Here is a 27,433-nt window from a genome sequence, read left to right as displayed (position 1 = left end):
AGAGTCTGTCTCTGTCTCCCAGGCTGAAGTGCAGTGGCATGATCTCCGCTCACTGCAAGCTCCGCCTCCCAGGTTCACGCCATTCTCCTGCCTCAGCCTCCCGAGTAGCTGGGATTACAGGTGTACACCGCCACGCCCGGCTAATTTTTGTTTTTTTAGTAGAGATGGGGTTTCGCCATGCTGGCCAGGCTGGTCTTAAACTTCTGGCCTTAACTTCTGACCTCAAGTCTGCCTGCCTCGGCCTCCCAAAGTGGTAGGATTACAGGCGTGAGCCACCATGCCCGGCCTGAAGGTTTCATTTTGAGACTCGGTATTGAACAGAGGGAGAAAGGAAGGAAGGCCTGGGAGGGTAGGGTGTCAGCAGAGGATGCGAGGGCTGAGGAAACAGAGAGGGCCTTGGTGGGAACAGAGGAAGACGATGGGGACACCCGAACAGGAAGGGAGTTGGGAAACTAGTAAGGACAGTAGGAAGAAAGAGAAGGAGTGACAATGTGAAGGCCAGAAAGGCAAGCAAGGAAGGAAGGCAGGCCCCTTCGGCAGCTCCCTAGGACTTCCAGACCCAAATGACACTCAGCTCAGCCCTAGAGCCCCTGGGCTCCCGTCTAAATGCCTGTCTTCAGCGGCAAGGACCTGGTTCCTGGAAAACACAAGTCACGCTGCTTCACACCTCCAAGCCTTCCGTCAAGCAATTCCTACTGCCTTGTGGAGCGAATGTTAACATTCTTCCAATTCCAGTCAATGCTGACCTCACCCCAGAAGTCTTTCCTGACCCCAGAGCTCCCTTCTGCTCCCGAATCACAAAGATAGCAAAGGCAGCTGGCTCAGCGAGCACTTTTCCTGTCGTCTCGTGGCTGTTGATTCCCTTGTCTCTCTCTCCTTGTAGACAGTAAACTTCCGGCAGGCACAAACTTTGACCTATTTTGCATCGCCAGTGTCTAGTTTCAGGGCTGGCCCAGGAGAGATGCCTCGTAAATATTTGTTGAAAAGGGTCGCAGCAGAGGAATTCTTGCTGAATTTTTCAGTTATGAATAAAATCTAGGGCTACTTCCTTCACAGCATATTTAAGAACACAACTATTTTTAAATCATGAAAACGCATGTTCGTCGCTGACCATCCTGTGGGCAGTCCTGACTGTGAGGTTCCCACAAATTGGGGCCATATACAGTTCCCAGAAGAGGCCGGGGAGCCAGCTTGCACGGGTTCTGCTGTGACGTATGGGTCCTGTATAACCTTGCACCAAGTTCCTCTCATTTCTCTGTGACTGAGTTGCCCAATCTGTAAAATGGGGACAATAATACCAGCAACAACAGGGCCATTTTGTGGATTAAAAGAATTAATGATGTAAAGTGTAGAGAAGAGCGTCCCCACACTCAGAAGGCTCACTATGTCTTCGGTATTCTTGTGAAACGCGTGTCCTCTGTCACTGTGACACCCGTGTCATTCATTCAGAAGAAGCCGTTCAGCGCCGGTGCCTGCTGCACTGCCGCTGCCTCAGAAACCATTTGCAGGGGCCGGGCGCGGTGGCTCACGCCTGTAATCCCAGCAATTTGGGAGGCTGAGGCGGGCGGATTGCCTGAGGTCGGGAGTTCGAGACCATACTAGCCAACATGGTGAAACCTCGTCTCTACTAAAACTACAAAAATTAGCCAGGCGTGGTGGCGGGCGCCTGTAATCCCAGCTACTCAGGAGGCTGAGGCAGGAGAATCGTTTGAACCCGGGAGGCGGAGGTTGCAGTGAGTGGAGATCGTGCCAGTGCGCTCCAGCCTAAGCAACAAGAGCGAAACTGTCTCAAAAAGAAGAAAAAGACACACACACACGCAAAAAAAAAAAAAAAAAAAAAAAGAAGAAGAAGAAGAAGAAGAAAAGAAATAAACCATTTGCAGGGTGCGCACGGCTTCCGTCTGGTCCTGAACTGGACGCAAACAGGCCGAGCATTTAGAAACCCGCGCAGCTCCCCGCACCGAGAGGCTTCCTCTCGCCCGGCTCCTTCGAAGCGTGGTCTGGACCAGCACCTCCCACAGCACTGGGGGCGTCTTAGAAACGCGGCCTTGGACCTATTTCCGCGGGGGCAGGCGGCGATCGGTGGCCCCGGTCTTCGCAAGGCCCCTCACCACCCAGAATTGAATCTCTGGGGGGCCCCGCTGTGCGGTCAGCAGACGCCCAGGTGCAGGGGGCGTGGCCGGCGTCGCGGTGGAGCTCGTTAAAGGACCGGCACGCTGGCCGTGCCCACGCCACGGGCGGGCGGGGACGGTGAGTGCAGGGACCCAGGCGACCGGCCGGCCGGCGTCCCCGCGCCTCCTGGCGGCCAGAAGCAGGGCCTGCCCTTCCCCGGCTAAGGGGTGCCGGCCCCCGGCTAAGGGGTGCCGGCCCCCGCCCCGGCCCCTGGGAGTGAAGGTACCAGGGTGTCTCCTGGGCGGTCTCCTGGGGCCGCTCGTTCCTTCATCACCCCCAGGGGCAGTTGGACCCTGAGCAGCCTTAGCCAATAGCCCGGGGACTACCCTTCCCAGGGGATTCAGCGGCAGCACCCGGGTCTCGGAAGGGAGACACTAGGACCTGGAGGAGGGGAGTTTTGCAATCCCTCGCAGTTCCCCTCCTAGCCAGTAGGTGACACTAGCCATAAATTTATTTCCCAGTTTACTCCTCTCGCTCAAACTCCGCGCCCCTCTCGCTCCGAGAGACATAGGTCTCGCGAGATCTTTGGTAAACTTACAGAACCGGAAGCAGCGTGTAGTTCTCTTCCCTTTTGCGGCCATCACCGAAGCGGGAGCGGGTGAGGATTCGGCGGGTAAGCCGGTGTAATCCGCAGCCATCCGTTCTTGGGCATGGTGGCTTCCGACCGCGGGGACCCGGAGAGTCTCCCGTCGGCCGAGTAGCAGCCAGGAAGGAGAGGCTGGGATGGTTTTTTACCTGTTGCTCTCTTAAATCAAGGGCCGCCGGGCCGGAGAGGGATGGAGGGACCGGGGATTTGGGGACTCGAAAACGAGCTGAGGAAAGGGAGCCTGTGGAAATAGACTGGAGTCTGGGTAGTGTCGTTTCCTAGAGAATGGTCTCGAAGTAACTTCTCGGTAAAGTCTTCACGGAACTTCCAGACCACACTTGCCCACTGGGAGGCTTTTAGGACCCGAGACGTGTGCAGGCTTTTCCAGGTTCGGGATGGTGGGCCTTATTCATTTTGGAGGGGCTATATGTATTCACTCTTAAGCCCGTAGAAGATGAATGTTGATTGTATCTTCTAAAACGTGAGGTTATAGTTAAGAGAATTGCGTTGTCGGTCTGCTCAGCAGAGATGTAACTCCAGTCTTGATTCCCTCAGGCACTACTTGAGGACTTGGGAGAGTGTAACTAAAAGGTCTTATAACTAGGACAAGTGTTTTTGATGCAAAAGTCTTTAGTCCGTAAACATATACGGAAAACACCCGAATAAAACAAAAAATAAAAAGTTTCGAGCTTCGGTTGATAGGCCCTTCCGATCAAACAGGTTTTGTTGAAGTTGCACAACATGCCTATGATCATTCTAGACTATCAAGATAAAATCATTGCGGTTATTTGTTTGGAAGCTGAATGAGATTTTGGTCATTTAAGAGTCTTTTTAACTTTTTGTTTAGCCAAAATGAAGTTTAATCCCTTTGTGACTTCCGACCGGAGCAAGAATCGCAAAAGGCATTTCAATGCACCTTCCCACATTCGAAGGAAGATTATGTCTTCTCCTCTTTCCAAAGAGCTGAGACAGAAATACAATGTGCGATCCATGCCCATCCGAAAGGATGATGAAGTTCAGGTATGTATCCCTACTTGTTCTCGTTGTCTTGATGGATATTTTACGCACTCAGCTTAGAAGAGGGATTGCACTCCTGAGAAAGATGCATCTGAGACTCTTGCTCCCAAAGAGTGGCAAGATGAGTTGAGCCAGGGACCAAAAAACAGTAAGTATGCTGCTTTTCAGTTTTTAATTGTATTATTTGGTGAAAATCAATTTTCTTTCTTTTTTTTTGAGACGAAGTCTCGCTCTTGTCCCCCCAGGCTGGAGTGCAATGGTGCGATCTCAGCTCACTGCAACCTTCGCCTCCCGGGTTCAAGCGATTCTCCTGCCTCAGCCTCCCAAGTGGCTGGGATTACAGGTGCCCGCCACCACGGCTCGGCTAATTTTTGTGTTTTTAGTAGAGGCGGGGTTTCACCATGTTGGGCAGGCTGATCTCGAACTCCTGACGTCAGGTGATCCGCCAGCCTCAGCCTCCCAAAGTGATGGGATTACAGGCGCGAGCCACCGCCCCCGGCTGAGACGGGGTCTCTTACCCAGACTGGAGTGCAGTTGCGTGGTTATGGCTCTTCTGGGCTCAAGTGATGCTCCCATGTGGGACCTTTTTTTGTTTTTGTAGAGAGGGGTCTGACTTTACTGCCCAGGTTGGTCTCCAACTCCTGGGGATCCTGCCCGAAAATCAGTTTCCTCAAACGTCACATGATGTGACCATAATTAGGTGACATAATGAGAACATTGCTTTTGGATTATCCTTTTATCAATATATTGTGACTACCCAACAGGCTCATTTTGCCTGCTGTCCAGATAGAGCCGATTTATCTAGACAGGAATTGCAATAGAGAAAGAGTTTAATTCATGCAGAGCCGGAACGGGAGACCAGAGTTCATTACTCGAATCATTCTCCTGGAAAATTTAGGGACAGGAGTTTTTTTAAGAACAATTTGGCAGGTAGGGGGCCAGGGAGTGGGGCGTGTTGATAGGTCGTATCAGAGATGAAGGCATAGGGAGTTGAAGCTGTCTTCTTGCTCTGAGTTGGTTCCTGGATGGGGGCCACAAGATCAGATGAGCCAGTTTATTGATCTGGGTGGCACCAGCGGATCCATCAGTGCAGGGTCTGAAAAAAAAATCACACAAATCTTAGACTTTATAGTGTGTTATCCCTAGGAGCAATTGGGGAAGCTTCTAGCTGCCTAAACTGTAATTTCTAGTCTTGCAGCTAATTTGTTAGCCTACAAAGGCAGTCTGGTACCCAGGCAAGAAGGGGGTTTGTTTCAGGAAAGGACTGTTAGCGTCTTTGTTTCAAAGTTAAACTGTAGACTAAGTTCCTCCCAAAGTTAGTTTGATCTATGCCCAGGAATGAACAAGAACATCTTGGAGGTTAGAAGCAAGATGGGAGTTATGTCAGATCTGTTTAACTGCTGTAATTTTCTCACTGTTGCAATTTTTGCAAACGAGGTTTCAATGTTTGGTCATTGAAGAGGCAGTTGAGGACCAGTAAACAGAATTGCTCCCAATCTAGATTCAGGAGCTGTAACTGAAGCATAGTCACGTTATCGTTTGTGCTTACAGGTAAATAATTTGTTGGATCTATTTAGGTGAAGGTTTCTATAAATGACCCTCAGGTGCAATCTGTAGTGCAGCTAGTGATTAAAGAATTCAGGCAGTCTCTAAAGCCATTTACATACACGTCATCAATATTTTTTCATGCCTATTTCAAAAAGATGAAATGGGTTCCCAAATAAGCAGTGTGGGTTGAGAACAGCCATTGGTCCCTGCTGCAGTAGTGCTAAACTTGCCAGTAGACCTTGAAAACAGTCATCTCTGTTTTCAATACATACCAATGCAAGGAAGTCACAAACTGGGAAGAAGAATCTGTTCAGAAACACTTGTCCTCACAAACTGAGGACCGCTGGGATTCCTGTCCATTAACCTTTGGGAAAGAATTGGTTTGTTCCGTTAAGCATTTGTTGCTGCCCTCTGACTAGCACTAGGTTGGACACATTAATGGGTTCAGATTTAAATACTCTTGGTCTGTTGCTGCTTTTGAGATGGAGTAACAGATTCCTTGTTGTCAACTTCTTACAAGTTGCCGAAGTGGGCTCTTTTTTTTAACTTTTTAATATAATGATAGGGTGAGTGGTGTATGCATGAGTTTGTTTACTTGATTTACAAGGTTAATCTTTTATTCAATTATTTGTTACTTTTGAATTTGCTCTTAGGTTGTACGTGGACACTATAAAGGTCAGCAAATTGGCAAAGTAGTCCAGGTTTACAGGAAGAAATATGTTATCTACATTGAACGGGTGCAGCGGGAAAAGGCTAATGGCACAACTGTCCACGTAGGCATTCACCCCAGCAAGGTAGGTGTTTTTGAGAATGCTTAAGAGAAGGAAATTATGGTAATTATTGTTGACATGTGATTATTTACAGAGCAAGCCCATAGAAATAGTCCTTGATTTTACATGTGCTGGCAAAAAACATATTTTAAAGTAAATACTACTGCACTTGTATTGAAAATTCTAATACCATTTAAAATGTTTCTGACATCAAAGTGTCTTTAATGGTCATTATGTTTCTCTTAGTTTGTTTGTTTTTGAGACATTCTTGCTCTGTCACCCAGGCCGGAGTGCAGTGGCACAGTCTCGGCTCACTGCAGCCTCTGCCTCCCAAGTGCAAGTGATTCTCCCGCCTCAGCCTCATGAGTGTAGCTGTGACTACATGCGTGCACCACTACACCCAGCTAATTTTTGTACTTTTTAGTACAAAATTTCACCATGTTGGCCAGGCTGGTCTTGAACTCCTGACCTCAGGTGATTTGCCTGCCTCAGCCTCCTAAAGTGCTGAGATTACAGGCATGAGCCACCATGCCCGTCCCATTATGTATATTAAATGTGCTTTTTCTTCAAAAGCTATTAGTAAGCTGATTAACAATCAATAATTCATAGATCTTAAAATTTGGGAAGTAGGTTTTTGTAAGATGAAATGGCACTTTGGCCCTGGTTTTTGTTTTTGTTTTTTTGTTTTTTTGTTTTTGTTTTTTTGAGATGGAGTCTTGTTCTGTTGCCCAGACTGGAGTGCAGTGGTGTGATCTCAGCTCGCTGCAAGCTCCACCTCCCGGGTTCACGCCACTCTCCTGCCTCAGCTTCCCCAGTAGCTGGGACTACAGGTACCCGCAACCACGCCCAGCTAATTTTTTGTGTTTGTTAGTAGAGACGGGGTGTCACCATATTGGCCAGGATGGTCTCGATCTCCTGACCTCGTGATCTGCCCGCCTCTGCCTCCCAAAGTTCTGGGATTACAGGTGTGAGCCACTGCACCCGGCCAATAAATGTAATTTTTAAACCTCAGAGAAGTCAAAAGGCTGGTATAGTAAAACACCTGTATATCTCTGACCTAGAATTCTCTATTAAAATTTCGTCATGTGTTCTTTATCGATTTTCTCCACCCCTAGTGAATTTACTTAAAAAAGATCATGACACTTCACCTGTAATTACTTCAGTGTGTATTTCTTAAGAGTAAGGACTTTCCCATTCCTTAACCTACTCCAGTCATTTTTCCTACTCCAGTCAACTCATCACCAGATAAGTTGTTTCAAAAGGTCACCAATTTGGTAGCAGATTCTTAGTCTTTTTGTACTGTACATGTTAGTGCGGCATGTGACGGTCGATCTTTGAGTAACTCAGTAATCATCTTCATGTCTCATTCCAGTCTTAGGACTCTCCTCTTCCCCTAAACTCTATACTCAGTATCCAATTGGCAATTGCGCAGTTCAACTTAGATATCTAATTAGTATCCCAAATTTGGCATGTTCAAACCGTCATAGTGTATGGCAGCTCTCTTCCTAATTGCTCAGGCCAAAATGTCATTTAAAAATTTAATACGGGCTCTTGCAGTGTTACCCAGGTGCTGGTCTCGAACTCCTAGCCAGAAGCTATCTTCCCACCTAGGCCTCCCAAAGTGTTTGGATTATAGTCGTGAGCTGCCTTTTCCAACCAAAAATGTCATTTTGACTGATGTATTATATACCCCACATCAGTTTATGAGATCTGTGGGCTGCTGTCTCATTATAACACCTAGAATTCTGTCTGCTTTTTCCCTTCACATTGGCCTGTGAGACCTTAACTGATCTGGCTGGGCACAGTGGCTGACGCCTGTAATCCCAACACTTTGGGAGGCCGAGGCAGGCAGATCACCTGAGGTCAGGAGTTCAAGACCAGCCTGGCCAACTGGTGAACCCCATCTCTACTAAAAATACAAAAAAAATAGCCAGGCAGGGTGGCACGCGCCTGTAATCCCAGCTACTTGGGAGGCTGAGGCAGGAGAATTGCTTGCACCCTGGAGGCGGAGGTTGCAGTGAGCCGAGATCGCACCATTGCACTCCAGCCTAGGCAACAAGTGAAGACGCCGTCTCAGAAAAAAAAAAAAAAAGACCTTAACTGATCTTCCCTTACTTCTGACATCTTTTTCCATTCTATATGTGCTAGTCTGCTTGCCTCCTAGCAACTTGGTAGAATTATAAATTCTAAGAGCCCAGGCCTATTGAGGCAAAATTAGGGTTTATGACCCAGGTGTATGTTTTGATAAGCCCTCCAGTTGATTCTTACTCAAGTTTGAGAAACTGAATAAGTTTTACCAACCTATGAAACTTGATAATCTCCTGCCTTTGAACCTTTCAACTTGCTGTTCTCTTCCAGATACCTGTGCATAGATAGATTGCTCACTACTTTAGGTCTCTGTTCAAATGTAGGGCTTTGCTTGATCACTCTGGAAAGCCCCTCGGCCTCCTCATACTTGCCTTCTTTCTCTATCAAAGTGATGTAGATTCACTTGTAAATGTTTTCGGGCTCCCTATACTAGAATATGAGTTCAGTGACTCTGGAGATTTTTGTTTGGTCTGCATGCTGTATTTCTAGCACCTCTTTTCACCCTTTCCTTGCATTCATAAGACGAAAGTTTATCATAATTTGGATGTCTTTTAGGATTGGAACTGTTGGAGTAAGATCTGTATTGTCATCTTCTCACTAAAGATTTTGCAGGTGGAATTATGTGTGGATGCTACCTTTAATTTCTACCATTAAAATTCTGAAGTTACTTTATTATTTTTCTGTTTGGGGGTGGGGTTTTTTTTGTTTGTTTGTTTTGTTTTAGACAGAGTTTTGCTCTTGTCGCCCAGCCTGGAAATGCAATGGTGCGATCTCGGCTCACTGCAACCTCTGTTTCCCGGATTCAAGCGATTCTCCCGCAGTAGCCTCCTGAGTAGGCATTCACCACCACACCCTGCTATTTTGTTATTTGTTTGTTTTTTGAGATGGAGTCTCGCTTGATCGCCCAGGCTGGAGTGCAATGGCACGATCTCAGCTCACTGCAGCCTCCGCCCCCCAGGGTTCCAGAGATTCTCCTGCCTCAGCCCCCCAGGTAGCTGGGATTACAGGCATGTGCCACCATGCCCAGCTAATTTTTGTATTTTTAGTAGAGAAAGGGTTTCACCGTGTTGGCCAGACTGGTCTCAAACTCCTGACCTCAGGTGATCCGCCTGCCTCTGCCTCCCAAAGTGCTGGGATTGGGGGCATGAACCACCGCACCCAGCCTGAAGTTACTTTGGAAACAAATATATTTGTATATGACAGCTTGTAAAACTGTAGTGAGAAGAGCAGAATCATATATTTCTCAGTGAAAAAGAAACAAATCTTATAATGAAGCACAGAAGAGGCTTTAAGAATTACTGATACCATCTTGCCTTCTCTCCTTTGTTGGTAGGAAATTAGTAAATAAGCCAGGTTTGATGGCTAAAGAGTGATTTCTGGAGTTTTTTAAAAGTTAAATAATCTTTTCTTTTTAGGCATCCACCTACCCCAGGTTTGGGAAAATGGTATTGAATGTTCGGCTTTCCCTTGTGTTTTAGTGATTATTTAAAGCTTGGGAGTGTTTTTTTCTTATTTTTCTGCAGGTGGTTATCACTAGGCTAAAACTGGACAAAGACCGCAAAAAGATCCTTGAACGGAAAGCCAAATCTCGCCAAGTAGGAAAGGAAAAGGGCAAATACAAGGAAGAAACAATTGAGAAGATGCAGGAATAAAGTAATCTTATATACAAGCTTTGATTAAAACTTAAAACAAAGAGCCTGTGTTTTGTGTGTGGTGATTTAGGACACTCCCTAGTTTTCAGTGTATCAGTCTCTTACCTCTGATTTGTTGGTCTAAAATTTTTCTGAAATCAGGACTGATGAGATTTTTTTTTTATAGTGGGCAGCAGCATTTGCGGGTATATCAGAAGCTGGAGGGGTGTCATTGAGACGGCCTATAAGAAAAGCTAGTTGGAAACACTTCCTCTTGAACCTGTCTTTTAACTTTCTTACTATGGATAGGTTGCTATATGGACAGGCTATATTTTTTCACTTACTGTGTAAAAGTTTGTATTGCCATTGGATAGGAAGTCTTGCTTTCAATAGGATAAGAAGCTTTTGTGACTATAGCTTCTAGATCACTTCCTCAAGCTGTTCCTCTAGATTGAGAGGTCTCGGGTTCAGGTTATCTGATAGACCCATGGGCCCCCTTTACCTTGTTTTCTGCACAAGTGCTGAGTGAGTGCCATCAAACCAAAACCTAACACGTCTTTGAGTTGAAATACGAACTAAACTGCAGCTTCGTCAGGATGAAGTGAAAAGGTGTGAGATGGCAGCAGTGTGTGTGCTCCTGCCGTTCCTCATTTTAAGGATCTAAACAGGATACCTGAAGCCAGTTTACTTTCCAGGCTGGAGACTTGGCAACAACGTGGGAACGGGGAACGGGCCCGAGTTAAGTCACTGGCTTAACCAAGGTCACAGCTGGCATTTGGGTGAACAGCGCTGCACGGTGTCCGCGGTGCCTCTAGGGGGCGGGTCTTCCGGCTGGCCCTGACCGGCTTCCGGCGGAGCGGGCGGGAGGTGGGGCGGAGGTGCTGGTGCTCGGGGGCTTCTGGGTGGAGAGGGATTCAGACGCCGCGTCTGGTGTGTCCCTTTGTCCTTCCCGACCTTCCTCAGTCTGCGGCTCTTTTCTCCACTGCGCGCCCGCCTCAGCCGTTCAGCCCTGCAGAGCTGGCGGGTGGACGGGCATGGATCCAGGCGGTGGGAGCAGTCTGCGAAGTCAGGGTAGGAAGGCTACACAAAGGAGGCGACGTCCCAGCCCGGTCCTCAGGAATAAGCGGGCGTGCCCGTGTGGTGTGGACGGTGAGGGGACACTGTATTAAATGCCTTATCTGCATTATCATTGAATCTTCATAGCAATCGATTGTGATGGGTACTGGTCATCTCCCCGGGTTGTAGATGAGGAAACTGAGGCCTCAGTAACTTTGCTTTAGTCAGTAAATGATGAGTGAGCAAATGAATTCCCAAGCGTAGACTCAGCCATACCGCTGCTCTACCTTGCTAATAACGACCTACCTGTAAGCGACATTTTTGACTAAATGTCCTTTAAACATGTTTTGTGCTCAGCTCTGTATTCGTGGGCCCTCCAAAGGGGGTACAGGCAGGTAGAAGCCTCCGTCCCTACCTTCTAGGTTGTATACCTCTGAACTGGTCGACTAAAGATGCAAAGCCAAGTGCTCCAGTGAGTGTGGTACAGGTTGTTGAGATGAAGGAGAGATGGCAATCAGCTGAAGTTACTGAATACGTCAGGAAGGAGGCTGGTTTCAGCTGGCTGTGATTAGGAAGATCAATGCGAGGCCATTCCGAGTCGGAAACAGTCAAGGCAAAAACTCACAGGTGGGTGAAGGGAGTAAACATGGCTTTGGAAATATTTCCAGTTTTCTCTGACCAACTCGTTTATCACTTAGCCGTCAGCATAGATCACACCAAGAAGCTGATTGATTTACGGTCACATTTTTTTCATGTTGCTTTGGAAAAGATCCTGAAGCCTCGGGCAACATAATGAGACCCCGTCTCTACAAAAAAAAAAGAAAAAAAAATTAGCCGGGCCTGGTGACGCATGCCTGTAGTCCCAGCTACTCGGGAGGCTGCGGTAGGATGCCTTGACCCTGGGAACCGTGATCATGCCACTGCACTCCAGCCTGGGTGACAAAGTGAGACCCTACCCTCTCAAAAAAAAAAAAAAGGAAAAAAGATATTGAAAGCTTAGAAATCTGCAGCAGTGGGCAAGTAAGATGAATAGGTTAGTAGGTCCCGACGTCCTGGGCTGCATGCGGCCCACAGGCCACAGGTTGGACAAGCTTGATCCAAAGGAAGATGCCGCCTCTCCATCACAGCCAACTATTGCCAGGCAGCAATGCCGCCAGTGCAGCCAGAACGTTGCCTTTTCAAGAAAGCCAGAAATCGAGGCCGGGCGCAGTGGCTCACGCCTGTAATCCCAGCACTTTGGGAGGCCGAGGCGGGTGGATCACGAGGTCAGGAGATCGAGACCATCCTGGCTAACACGGTGAAGCCCCGTCTCTACTAAATAATACAAAATATTAGCCAGGTGCAATGGCGGGCGCCTGTAGTCCCAGCTACTCGGGAGGCTGAGGCGGGAGAATGGCGTGAACCCGGAAGGCGGAGCTTCCAGTGAGCCGGGATCACGCCACTACACTCCAGGCTGGACAGAGCAAAACTCTGTCTCAAAAAAAAAAGAAAGCAAGAAATCGAGATTTTTATGTGAAATCTCCCAATCTGTAAATATAGGTGAAACATTGAATTTTTTTTTTTTTTTTTTTTTTTTTGAGACACAGTCTGGCTCTGTCGCCCAGGCTGGAGTGCAGTGGCACGATCTCGGCTCACTGCTACCTCTGCCTCCCGGGTTCATGTCGTGCTCCTGCCTCAGCCTCCTGGGACTACAGGCGCTCGCCACCATGCCCAGCTAATTTTTTGTATTTTTGGTAGAGACGGGGTTTCACCGTGTTAGCCAGGATGGTCTCGATCTCCTGACCTTGTAATCCACCCACCTCCGCCTGCTAAAGTGCTGGGGTTACAGGTGTGAACCCCCACGCCCAGCCGAGTCATTCAAATTTTTTAAAATCACTAGATGGACCAACCAAAATAGGTCTATTAGACAATTGTAGACCTTGGACTCTACTATAGAATTTCATGGTATAGTAAGGACTGTACCTCGGACTCTACTATAGAATTTCATGGTATGGTAAGGACTGTACCTCTACTAAAGACTGAGATTCTACATCTTTTGATTATAAATTGTTTCTAGCTTGTTGCCTTCATTCTTCTTGATTTTTTTATTTTTAGAAACAAGGTCTCACTATGTTGACTAGGTTGGTCTTGAACTCCTGGCCTCAAGCAGTCCTCTCACCTTGGCCTACCAAAGTGTTAGGATTACAGGCATGAGCCAGCGTGCCCAGTTGCCTTCATTATTTTATAGAATGAAGATGAGGCTTTTCCTTCCTTTGCGGTCCCCTGAAGGGACTCAAATAACAACCAACACAGCACTCAGGTTCTGAGAGATGCTGGTTTCAGAAAGGAATCTGGAAGGTGCTTTTTCGGGATTCCATTGAATACCTTGTGGTTTCAAGTCTGTTAGAACTAGTAGGACCGGCCGGGTGCGCTGGCTCACACCTGTAATTCCAACACTTCGGGAGGCCAAAACGAGCAGATCACTTGAGGTCAGAAGTTCGAGGACCAGCCTGGCCAACATGGCAAAACCTCATCTCTACTAAAAATGCAAAACATTAGCCGGGCGTAGTGGTGTGCCCCGGTGTAGAAAAAAAAAAAAAAAAAAAAAAACTAGTAAGATGGTAATAGATATTCCTTGGGAAACAAAGTCCCATGTCAATGAATGAATGGTACTAGTCGATGAAACAAATTGAAGCTGGTTTCTTTACTGCAGTGCTTCTCAGAGCCTTTTTTTTTTTTTTTTTGAGACGGACTCTCACTCTGTCGCCCAGGCTGGAGTGCAGTGGCGTGATCTTGGCTCACTGCAACCTCTGCCTCCTGGGTTCAAACGATTCTCCTGTCTCAGCTTCCTGAGTAGCTGGGACTACAGGTATACACCACCATGCCCAACTAATTTTTGTGTGTTTAGTAGAGACAGGGTTTCACCATGTTGGCCAGGCTAGTCTCGAACTCCTGACCTCAGGTGATTTGCCCACCTCGGCCTCCCAAAGTGCTGGGATTACAGGTGTGAGCCACCATGCCTGGCCTCAGAGCCTTTAAAACGTCAGTTTGCAGAAGATCTTGAACACAGGCTTAGAGTAAAGAACATTTTGCAAATGTGCATTTTCTTCATTTCTGCAAGGCATAGTTTTGGCCAGGCACACTGCCTCAGGCCTGTAATCCTAGCACTTTGGGAGGCTGAGGCAGGTGGATCACTTGAGCCCAGGAGTTCGACACCAGCCTGGGTTTTTTGCAACATGGCAAAACCCCATCTCTATAAAAAAATACAAAAAAAGAAAAAATGAAAATGCATATTTTTCACATTTTAAATTTTGGATGTGTCTTATCAATACATTCATTTAATACACACTGTTTTTCCTCTCAAAAGAAAGTTGTTATTAAGTTAGTGGTTTTACAATCAGTAATGTCTTAGAATCAGGAATATTCATGATTAACCAGCAATGCTGAAGAAGGGAGTTTGAAGCCCTTTTAGTGGAGGACCTTCAGGACCTGGAAGCAGGCCCTGCTTAACTGAGACTCTCGCTCAGAGCCTTTAAAAGTTTCCATCTTTCTCTGCTTCTCAGGATTCTGCCCTGCCTCTCCGCTCTGCATCTGACAGCTGGGATCTCGGGATCCTGTTTTCCTAAGCTTGCTGGAATTCCTGCAGTCCTCATGTGAACTCCCCTGGCCTCATCAGCATCCTGTCTTAGGGCTGTTCTGACTAAGGAATCCCAGTTTAGACAACTGAGTAGTATCAAGTTCTCTCCCTAAGGAATTATCTGATCACAGTGGCAGGTAGACTCCATTTGGGGTATCTCTTTTCTGCAGGATAATCTCCTGACATATCTCTATGTACACAGACATAATATTTCCATTGGAAACAGATCCTGCCACCCGTTAGGAGTCATCAAGCCTGTGCCCAAGTTCACTTGGACTCTGCTTTATTCTGGAAAGATTAATACATGGGTTACAGCTCTGGCAGCATCAAAACTGGCCAGACCAACAGACCTCCCAGGAAAGCAAAACTCCTTTCCCTCATCCATGAAGCTGTACTCATCTTGTTGGATGTGAGACCTATTTCTTATTTCTTCCATTTATTCACCTGACTCGCTTTCAGAGTCCTTTATGCTGCACGCCTTCATTCCTGGTGCCCTCTCTTGTCTCTTCCCCAGTCCTGCTGAAGCTGCTCTTTAGCCCAGGCCCCAAGACTGTATGGTCCCTGTGGCAGAGCCAGTGTTGTTTCAGGAGGCAACAGCATTTGAAGATATGACCAAAGATTGGAATTATTTAGAAGGCTCTCAAAAGGACTGCTACAGAGACACAATGCTGGACAGTTATGAGAACACGGTCCCACAGGGTAAGGACTCAGAATCTTCCTTTATTAATCTTGTGGGCAACTGTCAAGGGGAAACCGTCATTTAAAAATATCCCCACAGCTTTCTTCTCGATTCCCCCAAGATAAGGACAGACTCTTCAGCCATAAGAAATTTTTTTTTTTTAAACAGTCTCGCTTTGTTGCCCAGGCTGGAGTGCAGTGGTGTAATCTCAGCTCACTGCAACCTCCGCCTTCTGGGTTCAGGCAGTTCTCCCTGCCTCAGTCTCCCGAGTAGCTGGGATTACAGGCTGCTGCCACCACACCTGGCTAATTTTTGTATTTTTAGTAGAGACAGGGTTTCACCATGTTGGCCAGACTGGTCTCGAACTCCTGACCTCAAGTGATCCACCCACCTCGGCCTCCCAAAGTGCTGGGATTACAGGCGGGAGCCACTGTGCTCGGCCAAGAAATTGTTTCTGTTGATCATGGGAAGGCTCAGAAGCAATCCCTGGTACAAATTTAAGAGTTTGCTGTTATTATGTGGTACCTTTTAGCAACATTCTCCCATTTATATTATTTTAAAGGGTACTGAGCGTAAGATTTTAGCTTACTGCCTTAGGAGTTTCTGTTTATTCTCTCTCCTATTCAATTAATAAAAACCAGTTGATTAGGTTTCTTGCTATAAGCTAATGGCTTCATTGTCTTTGCTGTTTGCCTAAAGTCTAAAACCTCTACATATTTGTGATCTTACTGATTCAAATTCTATTGCTATGCTCTGGTTTTAGATGGTGCTAGTTGGCTTTCTAGTTGCTTTTTAACTGTTATTCTATTATCATTCTTCCATATAATCATCTTCAAAAATTAGATGAAAGAATTGATGAGGAACTTTAGAGGGAAAGTCTTCCAGGTGGGAGTGTCAGTGAATTTAACTTTGTTCTCTTTTCTTCCTTTCTTAGGATCCTTCTTAAAGTTCTCCATGATGCCTCAGAGAGCTGGAAATGATCCACCTGGGGTTTCAAATGCAAGTGAAATGGAAATGGAGATAAGTAACATGAGAGAAAAGTTTCTTATGAGTGTAACAAAGCTGGTAGAAAGCAAAAGTTACAACAGCAAGGTATTTTCCAAAGAAAAGTACTTTCAAACAATAAAGGAAGTTAAAGAAGCTAAAGAAAAAGGGAAGAAGTCATCACGTGATTATCGCCGTGCAGCAAAATACGATGTGATCTCTGTACAGGGCACAGAGAAACTGATAGAGGCTACTCATGGAGAACGTGATCGAATACGGTATTATGTACATAAGGAAGAGTTGTTTGATATTCTTCATGATACACATCTCAGTATTGGACATGGTGGGCGGACACGCATGCTCAAAGAGCTGCAAGGAAAATATGGGAATGTCACCAAAGAAGTTATTGTCTTATATCTGACTCTGTGTAAACAGTGCCACCAGAAGAACCCAGTACCCAAGAGAGGCCTTGCACCAAAGCCCATGACTTTTAAGGACATAGACTCCACGTGCCAAGTTGAAATACTCGACATGCAGTCAAGTGCCGATGGTGAGTTCAAGTTCATTTTATACTACCAGGACCACTTAACCAAGTTTATTATTTTACGGCCATTAAGAACCAAACAGGCCCATGAGGTGGTCAGTGTCTTGTTAGATATTTTCACAATTCTTGGTACACCCAGTGTGTTAGACTCTGACAGTGGCGTTGAGTTCACAAACCAGGTTGTTCATGAGCTCAATGAGTTGTGGCCAGACCTAAAGATTGTGTCTGGTAAGTACCACCCTGGCCAAAGCCAGGGCTCCCTGGAAGAAGCAAGCCGTGATGTAAAGAACATGATAAGTACCTGGATGCAGAGTAACCACTCATGTCACTGGGCCAAAGGCCTCCGATTCATGCAGATGGTGAGGAATCAGGCTTTCGACGTTTCCTTGCAGCAAAGTCCATTTGAGGCAATGTTTGGTTGTAAAGCCAAATTTGGGCTATATTCCTCAAACTTGCCCCGGGAAACTGTGGCTACTTTACAAACGGAAGAAGAGCTAGAAATTGCCGAAGAACAGCTAGAAAATAGCCTTTGGATCAGGCAGGAAGAAAGGGCTGAGATTGGAGCAGACAGATCTGATATGGACGATGACATGGATCCCACTCCTGAAGCTGCAGAACCCAGCACCTCACAAGGGACTTCCAGTCTCCTCTGCTGGTGAACAGATGGCCACTGGGTGGACAGTCACAGGTGTCTCTCTGAGCATAGTCATCTGAGAGCTGTTGCCAGAGGCCCCGGCAGAAAGGATTGAAGGCTGCACTCTCAGGTCAAGTTGTACATGGCAGTCCTTGCTCAAAAAGACAAAAGTTTGGGTCTGTGTATTTATTCTTAGGGCTGCCATAAAAAATTACCACAACCCGGCTGGGCGCACGGCTCATGCCCGTAATCCCAGCACTTTGGGAGGCCGAGGTGGGCAGATCACTTGAGGTCAGGAGTTCAAGACTAGCCTGGCCAACATGATGAAACCCTGTCTCTACTGAAAATACAGAAATTAGCCAGACTTGGAGCCGTGTGCCTGTAATCCCAGCTAACTAGGAGGCTGAAGTAGAAGAATCACTTGAACCCAGGAGGCAGAGGTTGCAGTGAGCTGAGACCATGCCACTGCACTCCAGCCTGCGTGACAAAGCAAGACTCTGTCTCAAAAAAAAAAAAAATTACCACCACCTGGGTGACTTAACAGAAATCGAGTCTCACAGTTCTGGAGGCCCAAAGTCTGAAATGAAAGTGTTAGTTAAGGTAGGTTCTTTCTGGAGGCTCTGGGAGAGAGTCCATTCCATGCCTTTCTCCTTCCTCTAGTGGCCGTCAGCAATCCTTGGCATTCCTTGGCTTGTGACAGTGTAAGTCCAGTCTCTGCTTCTGTCTTCATGTGGCTTTCTCCCCTGAGAATAAATACACAGACCCGAACTTTTCCCTTGTTAAGCAAGGACTACCATGTACAAGTTGACCTGAGATACACAGGAACACCTTGTGTGTATTCTTTCCTGTCTCTTGTAAAGACATCATTGGACACCAAATCCGTGTCACTGGATTTAGGGCCCACACTAATGAGGATGATCTCATCTCGAGATCCTTACCTTAATTAGATCAGCAAATACTCTTTCCAAGTAAGGTGACGTTCACAGGTACTAGGGACCTGAACTTGGACTTATCTTTTTTTTTTTTAATTTAATTTATTTTATTTTTTTAGAGACAGGGTCTCCTTATATTGCCCAGGCTGGTCTCAAACTCCTGGGCCCAAGGGATTGGCCTCCCAAAGTGCTAGGATTACAGGCTCGCGCCACTACACCTAACCAGGACTGACTTTTTTTTTTTGAGACGGGGTCTCGCTCTGTCACCCAGGCTGGAGTGCAGTGGCACAATCTGGGCTCACTGCAGCCTCCACCTCCCCGATTCAAGCAATTCTCCTGCCTCAGCCTCCCCAGTAGCTGGGACTACAGGCGTGCACTGCCACACCCGGCTAATTTTTTTTTTTTTTTTTTTTTTTTTGGAGACAGTCTCACTCTGTCGCCCAGGCTGGAGTGCAGCGGCATGATCTGGGCTCACTGCAGCCTCCGCCTCCCAGGTTCAAGCGATTCTCCTGCCTCAGCCTCCCAAGTAGCTGGGACTACAGGCACGCACCCCGACGAACCCAGCTAATTTTTGTATTTTTAGTAGAGATGGGGTTTCACCACGTTAGACAGGATGGTCTTGATCTCCTGACCTCGTGATCCACCTGCCTCTGCCTCCCAAAGTGCTGGGATTACAGGCGTGAGCCACCACATGCGGCTGGACTTACATTTTTAAGAGACACAGTTCTCATTATAGTCAATAGAAGAATATGTTTGCAAAACAAGAACTGATGGATGAGGTCTCAAGAATGTAAAGCTGGTGGGACTGCCCTAGATATATCTAATACATATTCCTGCCTCTCAGACACATACCCTAAAACATGGAGGCATCACAGGAAAATAAGCAGATGAAGGAAGGCTGGGCACAGTGGCTCATGCCTGTGATCCCAGCACTTTGGAGGCTTAGGCGGCTGATCACTTGAGGTCAGGAGTTCGAGACCCGCCTGGCCAACATGGTGAAACCCCGTCTCTACAAAAATGCAAAATATTAGCCGGGCATGGTGGCATGCACCTGTAATCCTGGCTACTCAGGAGCCTGAGGTGGGAAGATCCCTTGAACCTAGGAGGCAGAGGTTGCAGTGAGCCGAGATCATGCCACTGCACTCCAGCCTGGGTGACAGAGCAAGGCTCCATCTCAGAAAAAAAAAAAAGTAGATGAAGGAAAAGTAATAGGAAGAAACGAGGTTCATCTAAGATGCCCTAGAGACTGGCCACCTTACCAACGGCTCTGTTTCCCGCTTCAGGAGAAACTGTGCCATCCCTTTTCTCAGAACATTATGCACAGATAATTGTGTAACTGCATGAAACATATATTAAAATTAGGTCAGAAGTAAGGTATGGTTGGAATTTGAGTATGCGTCTGCCACTTGTCTGTGTCTCAAGCACTTAAAAACATATCCTATTCCTGGCACAGTTCAGTGCATTTCGGGAAGTGACCAGTAGTCAGGGAAATAATCAAGGTTTCTGGAACAAAATGCAAGAGTTGGCCTGACATCACTGCTCTACCTAGAGAGGAGTAGGGCAAGGCCAGTCTGGGTCATGATTCAGAATAAGGATGACTGACCCAGCCACAGGGAGGACAGTGCCCAGGATCTGTGTACTCCTACATTCCCAACGCCTAAGAGTGCCCAGCCCATGGAAGGTGTTCAGTGAATTTAATGAATAAATGATTCTACAGAAATGGGCACAGGGAAGGAGAAAGGGCCTGCAGTCTTTTATTTTTATTTTATTATTATTATTTTTTTTTTTTTTGAGATGGAGTCTCGTACTGTCGCCCAGGTTGGAGTGCAGTGGCACGATCTTGGCTCACTGCAACCTCCACCTTCCAGGTTCAAGCGATTCTCCTGCCTCAGCCTCCCAAGTAGCTGGGATTACAGGCGCCCGCCAACCACGCCCGGCTAATTTTTTGTATTTTTAGTAGAGACGGGGTTTCACTATGTTGGCCAGGCTGGTCTCGAACGCCTGACCTCATGATCCGCCTGTCTCGGCCTCCCAAAGTGCTGGGATTACAGGCGTGAGCCACTGCGCCCGGCCAGTCTTTTATTCTTTATACAAATGTCCTTCCTGCACATCCCAGAGCCATCTAAGACCCATTCTGATCATCACTAATGCCAGTTCCCTCTTCTGTAAGGGGCTAGTAACACCCCTGGTGCTGCCTACCTCACAGGATTGTCCTGAGAGACCAGCGACATTCTGCATGTGAAGGGGCCTTCTCTGTGAATAGTGAAGTTCTACAATGTGACTCATCTGCAGACCCTGTCCTCCACGTGAGAGTGGGAGACCTCTGCTCATTGCCATTTCTTTTCAGATTCTGCAGTGTTAAGTTGGAAGGTTTCCACGGAAGCCGCATTATTATTACATAGGAAGTGACATCACTTTCCAGCTTGTTTTGGGGGGCCAAAATCTTGCTATGTTTTTGGCCAGCACCTCACTTTCCATCCTCCTTCCAACCCATTGTCTTTCTTTGTAACTCCGCCTAACAGGTCTGGGAGGTCCAACTTTGACTGAGGATGTTACCCTCCCCTCCCCAGTGCTGACCTCCTCCCTCCTAGTTACTTGGCATACCGGGAACCACATCATCAACTCCTGTGGGTAAAAGGTGACACATGAGCCATAACACTGCTTGCTTTCCCAGAGATGCCTGGGTTTCCAGGAGCTGCCACATCACTCTTCCTCTTTTGCATCTTAATATTAGCAGTGGGAAAGAGTTAGAGGTGGATTCCTGGACCCAGTCTGGCCTGCATTATTTCAGCATTTGGAATAGAGGTCACTAACTGCTGTGCCACAGGCTAGTCTCAGCTTGCAAATATATCTTGTCCACATAATGTTTTTAATTTTTTATTTTTTTAAACAGTTTTGTTCTTGTCGCCTAGGCTGGAGTGCAATGGCGTGATCTCGGCCCACTACGACCTCCACCTCCCGGGTTCAAGTGATTCTTCTGCCTCAGCCTCCTGAGTAGCTGGGATTACAGGTGCCCGCCACCACGCCTGGCTAATTTTTGTATTTTTAGTAGAGACGGGGTTTTGTCATTTTGGCCAGGTTGGTTTCAAACTCCTGACCTCAGGTGATCCACCCACCTTGGCCTCCCAAAGTGCTGAGATTACAGATGTGAGCCATGGTGCCTGGCCTTTTAAATTTTTTTGTTTTAATTAATTGCCAACACTTTAAACACTGGAGAGTTCATATAAAAATCTGGATGTCTAGCACCTCTTGAGAACTCGACATATGTGGCCACAGTGGGTCCACAATTTCTGCTCGGCAGCAAATGAGGAGATGCAGTGCATGTGGCACTCTCCAGGTGGCCACCCTCAGCCACTCACATGCATATGCGTTTCTGTGGCCCACTGCTGAAGAAAGGCCAGGGCGGGGCGTGGTGCCATGCACCTGTAATCCCAGCTACTTGGGAGGCTGAAGTGGGAGGATCACTTGAACCTGGGAGGCCAAAGTTAAAGTGAGCCGTGATCGTATCACCGCACTGCAGCCTGGGTGACAGAGACCCTGTTTCCAAAAAAAAAAAAGCCAGCAACAGACCTGTGTATCTCTAGGAACTTATGATAGAAGTGGCATTTCAATCAGTGGGAAGGGTTGTATTATTCAGTTAACGGTGCTGGATCAATAGGCTGTCCATTTGACAAAAATGAAGTCTGACCCCCTAAACATTAAACATTTAATGAGAGGCCCACATCAAGAGGAGCCAAAGCCCTGGGCCCTCAGCCCTGGCTGAGCTCTTAGCCAACAGACAGTACCAACCTGCCAACCATGTGAGTGAGTCATCTTAAAAGGAGACTCCCCAGCCCCCAGTTCATCATCCATTCAATACTGTATAGAACAGAGACAACCCCTGGCCAAATTGCAGAGTCATGTGCAAAATAAATGAATGTTGTTGTTTCAAGCCACCGAGTTTAGAGGTGGTTTGTTATGCAACAATACATAACTGATAGGCTAACTCTGAAATGTCTTAAATCTGTTACCATCTCTCCATTCCCCCAGGACAGGCCCTTGTTACCTTGGTTGATTGGAGACAACCCACCCACTGAATCTTCCAGAAGTAAAGCTCTGCTTGGAATAATAGTTAACACTGCTGAATACTGACTTACCTACAGTATTAGTATTGAGCTTTAAATTCATTTTCTTTTTTTCTTTTATTTGAGATGGAATCTTGCTCTGTCACCCAGGCTGGAGTGCAGTAGCACCATCTCGGCTCACTGCAAGCTCCGCCTCCCGGGTTCACGCCATTCTCCGGCCTCAGCCTCCCAAGTAGCTGGGACTATAGGCACCTGCCACCACGCCTGGCTATTTTGTATCTTTAGTAGAGACGGGGTTTCACTGTGTTAGCCAGGACGGTTGGTCTTAATCTCCTGACCTCGTGATCCACCCACCTCAGCCTCCCAAAGTGCTGGGATTACAGGCCTGAGCCACCGTGCCTGGCGTTAAATTCATACAGCCCTACAAAGTCAGTTGAAGCTGAAGAAGTAAGTTTATATAGGTGTATTAAGAACTTAATTTTCCTCTCTTATAAAGAAAGAAATAAAGCTCAGAAAGTAATAACTAGCCCAGGGTTCAAACCTAAGTGTCAAGTACGAGGTCAGTGCTTATAACCATCTCCCCTGCTCAAGAATCTCCATTGGGCCAGGTGCAGTGGCTCATGCCTGTAATCCAAGCACTTTGGGAGGCTGAGGCAGGAGGATTGCTTGAGCCATAGGGTTCGATACCAGCCTGGGCAACATAGAGAGGCATGGTATAAGTCAGGTTTGGTGGCTCACACTGTAGGCCCAGCTACTTGGGTGGCTGAGGTGGAAGGATCGCTTGAGCCCAGGAGGTCAAGGCTGCAGCTTTGGAATTCAGGCATCAGGTCTAGGCACATGAATTTCCTGGTTGCTGTTGTTTTGTGTGGGGTGGCAGGAAGAAACTCAGGCCATCGGCTACTCTAGGCACTGCCAGAGTCACTTATTCTTTCCAGAACTTGTCTTCCTCATCTAAGGTGATGAGGACACTTGAACCAACTCGTTTTAAAGTTCTCTTCCAGTTCTGCCCTGTGTAGTGTGAAGACTGTCATCTTGTACTTTTGTACTTCCTACCTCTTCTAGAACCCCAGCCTGAGCTTCCTGCCAGGGCACATATCCCCACTTCCAAGAAGGAGAGAAGATGGGAGACTTAGAGATGAATGCTTTTGTGAATGTTCTCTATTTACCCACTTTTTCAGAACTAGCTTTGGCCTTATATTGTGGAATAGAATCTGCTTGTCTGCAACTCTAGGGGTAGAAGGAACGTTTTCTTCTGATATTTCTGAGATCCCTATTACCAATGGTTTTTTTGAGACTAAGCATTGGAATGTCATTAGCACTGAGAAGGAAGGACAGTGGGGGAGGCAACCGAGAAGCTCAGACTTACATTCTTGCTTCCAAATTATTTTGCATGCTTTCTGGACGTTAGTACAACAGACCATTGAAGTATGGTTTGCCAAGGTTAGGTTCAATCACTGCATGAGCCTGTTACCTCTGCAATTACTTTACCCTTCTTCAATTTGGTGACTTTGGGTTGTTGAATTATAAGGGAGAAAGGTTTTTTGTTTTGTTTGTTTTAGTTTGTGATTCACAGTTCTTCCTTCCATTTGTTTTGTGGAAGCCTTATAGAAATTGATTTGAAACCTGAGATACTTTGAAATATAAAAGAGCAAGAGTTATCCCAGGACTCTCATTCAAAAAGTTGACTGATGGCAAAACAAGCTTGTCCCTGGAATCTTCAGAATTTTCTTCAGAATTCTATCCCTTTGAACTTATTGAATTTAGTTTCCTTTTTAGTTCCTGGTTCTTCCTTATTTTTATCATGGTGCTAATCTTTGTTTACCCAGGTTCTGACATTTTTACCCTAGAACTAATTACCCCAGATGGTCGACTCTACTGTGTTTTCCAAGCAAACAAAGAAGGCAGGAAATGTGAGCTTCCTGAGCAAATTGCCTTTCCGTTTTAATATGCGACTTTGCCTTTTAGAATCATATTTTTCATATGTTTACTTTTCTTCGTTGTTATTATTATTATCATTTTGGTTTGGATCTAGTTAGAGTTTCCCTTTTCCATTTAAAATTTGGTCCTGATATTTTGCTTTTTGCTTCCCCATGCCTCAATTTGTTAAATCTTATTGTTCTATTTAATTTGAATTGCTACATCCTTTCTGTTGACTAGCTCCTTGCTCAGAATAACTTTTCCACACCTGGAACTTTGGCGTAGGAGTTCTTTTCACTTTTATGCATTTCCCGCGATATTACAGGGTGAGTATGTAGCAGATGAGTGCTTGTGAGCCTTTCCTCTGGGTTTCACACAGATGGCTCACTCCTAACTTTGGTGAGTCATTCAGTGGCCAGATGTTTGCTTCCTTCCTCCTCCCCACTCTACCCCACAATTCAGTCTACTGTTCTTTGAATGACATCCCCTCTGTTTTTGCCTCTCTTTCTCCTGATGCAATGGCCAGAATGCTGGAAATGGCTGCCTTAAATGTAGGGACCATTAGGATCTCGCTCAACACAGAACCCAGGTCACCTGTAATAACACAGCTGCCTCCCAGTCCTGAAACCCTGCCTTTCTGCCCTGAATGGGGTGCAGAGAACCAGTCCAGACACCTGAAACTGCCACCCTTCTTCATCTGTAGGTGCAGGGGCCCTCTGTATCAGGAAGAGAGCCTCTCTGAAATCCACTGTCATTCTGGGCTTTTCCTTGACCAGCTCTCCTTACCTACCCCCTTCTCTAGCCTGTCAGTTTCACTCATTCATTGGACATTTATAAGCACTAAGTATGTACCAGGCATGCTGGCCTTTGGTGGTACCAACAAATAAAGAGACTGCTAAATGCAGAAAAATGGGCACAGAGTAAAGACTTGTAAGTCTGTAAAGGAGTGCTCAGTGAGAAGTCACACAAACTAAGTTTCGAAGGACCATTTGCAGATCACTGCTGAACATTCTCCATCCGGCCTACTTTGTATTAGAGGATTTCTTGCAGGGGAAGTATAATCAGCAGGATCCTCACTCAGAGACCTGGCAGACACCACCTTAACCCAGTGATCAAAGTTAACCTCCCCAGTACATGTACAACTACTGCTGCCCTGATAGGATGCACTGAGAACATTTCTGTGTCATTTCTACCACAGATGCGCTACTTGAATCTAATTATGAAGAGACAAGAGACAAACCCAGATTGAGGGGCATTCAGCAAAATAATTGCCCTGTACTCTTTAAAAAATGGCAATGTTGAGAAAGACAAAGACTGAAGAGCTATTCCAGTTAAAGTAGGCTAGAGACGTGGGAACCAAATGCGATGCATGATCCAGGATATTCTTTTATTACAATGAGCATCACTGGGACAGTTGGTAAAATGTGAATATTGTCTGAAGAGTATAATATTGTATCAAAGTTAATTTCCTGATCTTGAGGATTGTACTGTGGTTATGTAAGAGAATGTCCTTGTTTTTAGGAAATAGATGTTGAAATATCTTGAGATAAAGAGCATTATGTCGGCGACTTATTATCAAATAGTACAGGAAAATGAGTGTGTGTGAGTGTGTGTGTGTGTGCAGAGAGAGAGAGAAGGGAGGGACAGAGAGATATAAAACAAATGCAGCTGGGTGCGATGGCTCACGCCTGTAATCCCAGCACTTTGGGAGGCCAAGGTGGGCAGATCATGAGGTCAGAAGTTCAAGACCAGCCTAACCAACATGGTGAAACCCCGTCTCTACTAAAAATACAAAAATTAGCCAGGCGTGGTGGCACGCACCTGTAATCCCAGCTACTCAGGAGGCTGAGGCAGGAGAATTGCTTGAACCCAGGAGGCGGAGGTTGTAGTGAGCCAAGATCACGCCACTGTACTCCAGCCTGGTGACAGAGCAAGACTCCGTCTCAAAAAAAAAAAAAAATTGCAGTAAAATGTTAACATTTGGGGAATCTGGGTGAAGAGTGGGAATTCTTTGTACTATTCTTGCAACTTTTCTGTAAGTCTACAATTACATCCAAAAAAAGTTAGAAGAATTGACAAGGTCCCACCAAAGAGGAGAGACAGTTTTGAACATGGAAATACAGGGCAATAACTTGGCAGTTTGCTCTTTGGCCTGCAAAGGCAGTATTCATGTAAGTGAGAGTCAGTTGTCTTCAAGTCCTGGCATTTTATGTAGCAGATCCCAAAAGCTGCCTGAAAGCCCCCAGGCCTTGTACCCCTTCTGTTCACAGGTATCTTCCAGGCACTCACTAGAATATGGTGTCTGACAAGTTTCTCAGCTAACCAGGCATGGAACCAGAATTCTCAGAAATACCAAGGACAGTTTCTATGGCACTGACCAGGCTTCACCCTAGAGAGTGGTTCCCTGCTGAGAACAATTATTCCTTTCCCCTGGCTACAAAATAGGGATTCCTGGCCTATTTCTGCCAATGCTTTGTGGAAGCAGAAAATCATAAGCCTTGTGTTTTCTCCATTATAGAAAATCAGGCCAGGTGCGGTGGCTTATGCCTGTAATCCCAGCACTTTGGGAGGCCGAGGCGAGTGGATCACTTGAGGTCAGGAGTTCGAGACCAGCCTGGCCAACATGCTGAAACCCTGTCTCTACTAAAAATACAAAAATTAGCCAGATGAGGTGGCGGGCATCTATAACCCCAGCTACTCAGGAGGCTGAGGCACGAGAATCGCTTCAACCTGGGAGGCAGAGTTTGCAGAGATTGCGCCACTGTACTCCAGCCTGGGCAACAGAGACTCTGTCTCCATAAAAAAAAAAAAAAAAAAAAAAGAGGCCCGGGCGCGGTGGCTCACGCCTGTAATCCCAGCACTTTGGAAGGCCGAGGCGGGCGGATCACAAGGTCAGGAGATCGAGACCATCCTGGCTAACACGGTGAAACCCCGTCTCTACTAAAAATACAAAAAATTAGCCGGACGTGGTGGCGGGCGCCTGTAGTCCCAGCTACTCGGGATGCTGAGGCAGGAGAATGGCGTGAACCTGGGAGGCAGAGCTTGCAGTGAGCCGAGATCGCGCCACTGCACTCCAGGCTGGGCGACAGAGGGAGACTCCGTCTCAAAAAAAAAAAAAAAAAAAGAAAAAGAAAAGAAAAAAAATAATATTCCCTCTTTCTTGGCCCTTGGTTTTTGGGGTGCTTTTTTATTGTT

At 46.5% G+C, this 27,433-nt stretch overlaps 2 protein-coding genes across 7 annotated transcripts; both read left to right on the top strand.

Annotated features, from left to right (window-relative positions):
* Nucleotides 1-2,261: 2,261 nt before the first annotated feature.
* Nucleotides 2,262-9,874, top strand: RPL26 (ribosomal protein L26). The gene is made up of 4 exons (XM_024235677.3): nucleotides 2,262-2,785; nucleotides 3,606-3,778; nucleotides 5,977-6,117; nucleotides 9,705-9,874. Exons 2-4 carry the CDS (start codon nucleotides 3,611-3,613, stop codon nucleotides 9,831-9,833), a joined length of 438 nt encoding a protein of 145 aa, XP_024091445.1. The 5' UTR covers nucleotides 2,262-2,785; nucleotides 3,606-3,610; the 3' UTR covers nucleotides 9,834-9,874.
* Nucleotides 2,740-26,221, top strand: KRBA2 (KRAB-A domain containing 2). 6 transcript variants are annotated; one of them, NM_001133876.1, is given in 6 exon segments: nucleotides 2,740-2,785; nucleotides 3,606-3,778; nucleotides 5,977-6,117; nucleotides 11,291-11,495; nucleotides 14,411-15,183; nucleotides 16,098-17,843. In NM_001133876.1, coding segments are annotated over 2 exon segments (1,398 nt in total). In that variant the 5' UTR covers nucleotides 2,740-2,785; nucleotides 3,606-3,778; nucleotides 5,977-6,117; nucleotides 11,291-11,495; nucleotides 14,411-15,038; the 3' UTR covers nucleotides 17,351-17,843.
* The last annotated feature ends 1,212 nt before the right edge of the window (nucleotides 26,222-27,433 follow it).

Source organism: Pongo abelii, chromosome 19, assembly GCF_028885655.2.
Source record: "Pongo abelii isolate AG06213 chromosome 19, NHGRI_mPonAbe1-v2.0_pri, whole genome shotgun sequence".
Classification (NCBI taxonomy): Eukaryota; Metazoa; Chordata; class Mammalia; order Primates; family Hominidae; genus Pongo; species Pongo abelii.
The sequence above is the reverse complement of the archived record's forward strand: the minus strand, read 5'-3'. Positions and strand labels throughout refer to the sequence as shown.

Coding starts and splice junctions, on each gene's coding strand:
- RPL26 (XM_024235677.3), top strand. CDS start 3,611: ATGAAGTTTAATCCCTTTGTGACTTCCGACCGGAGCAAGAATCGCAAA. Junction 3,779..5,976: donor GAAAGGATGATGAAGTTCAG/GTATGTATCCCT, acceptor ATTTGCTCTTAG/GTTGTACGTGGACACTATAA. Junction 6,118..9,704: donor TAGGCATTCACCCCAGCAAG/GTAGGTGTTTTT, acceptor ATTTTTCTGCAG/GTGGTTATCACTAGGCTAAA.
- KRBA2 (XM_063717919.1), top strand. CDS start 15,039: ATGGTCCCTGTGGCAGAGCCAGTGTTGTTTCAGGAGGCAACAGCATTT. Junction 15,184..16,097: donor TGAGAACACGGTCCCACAGG/GTAAGGACTCAG, acceptor TTCCTTTCTTAG/GATCCTTCTTAAAGTTCTCC.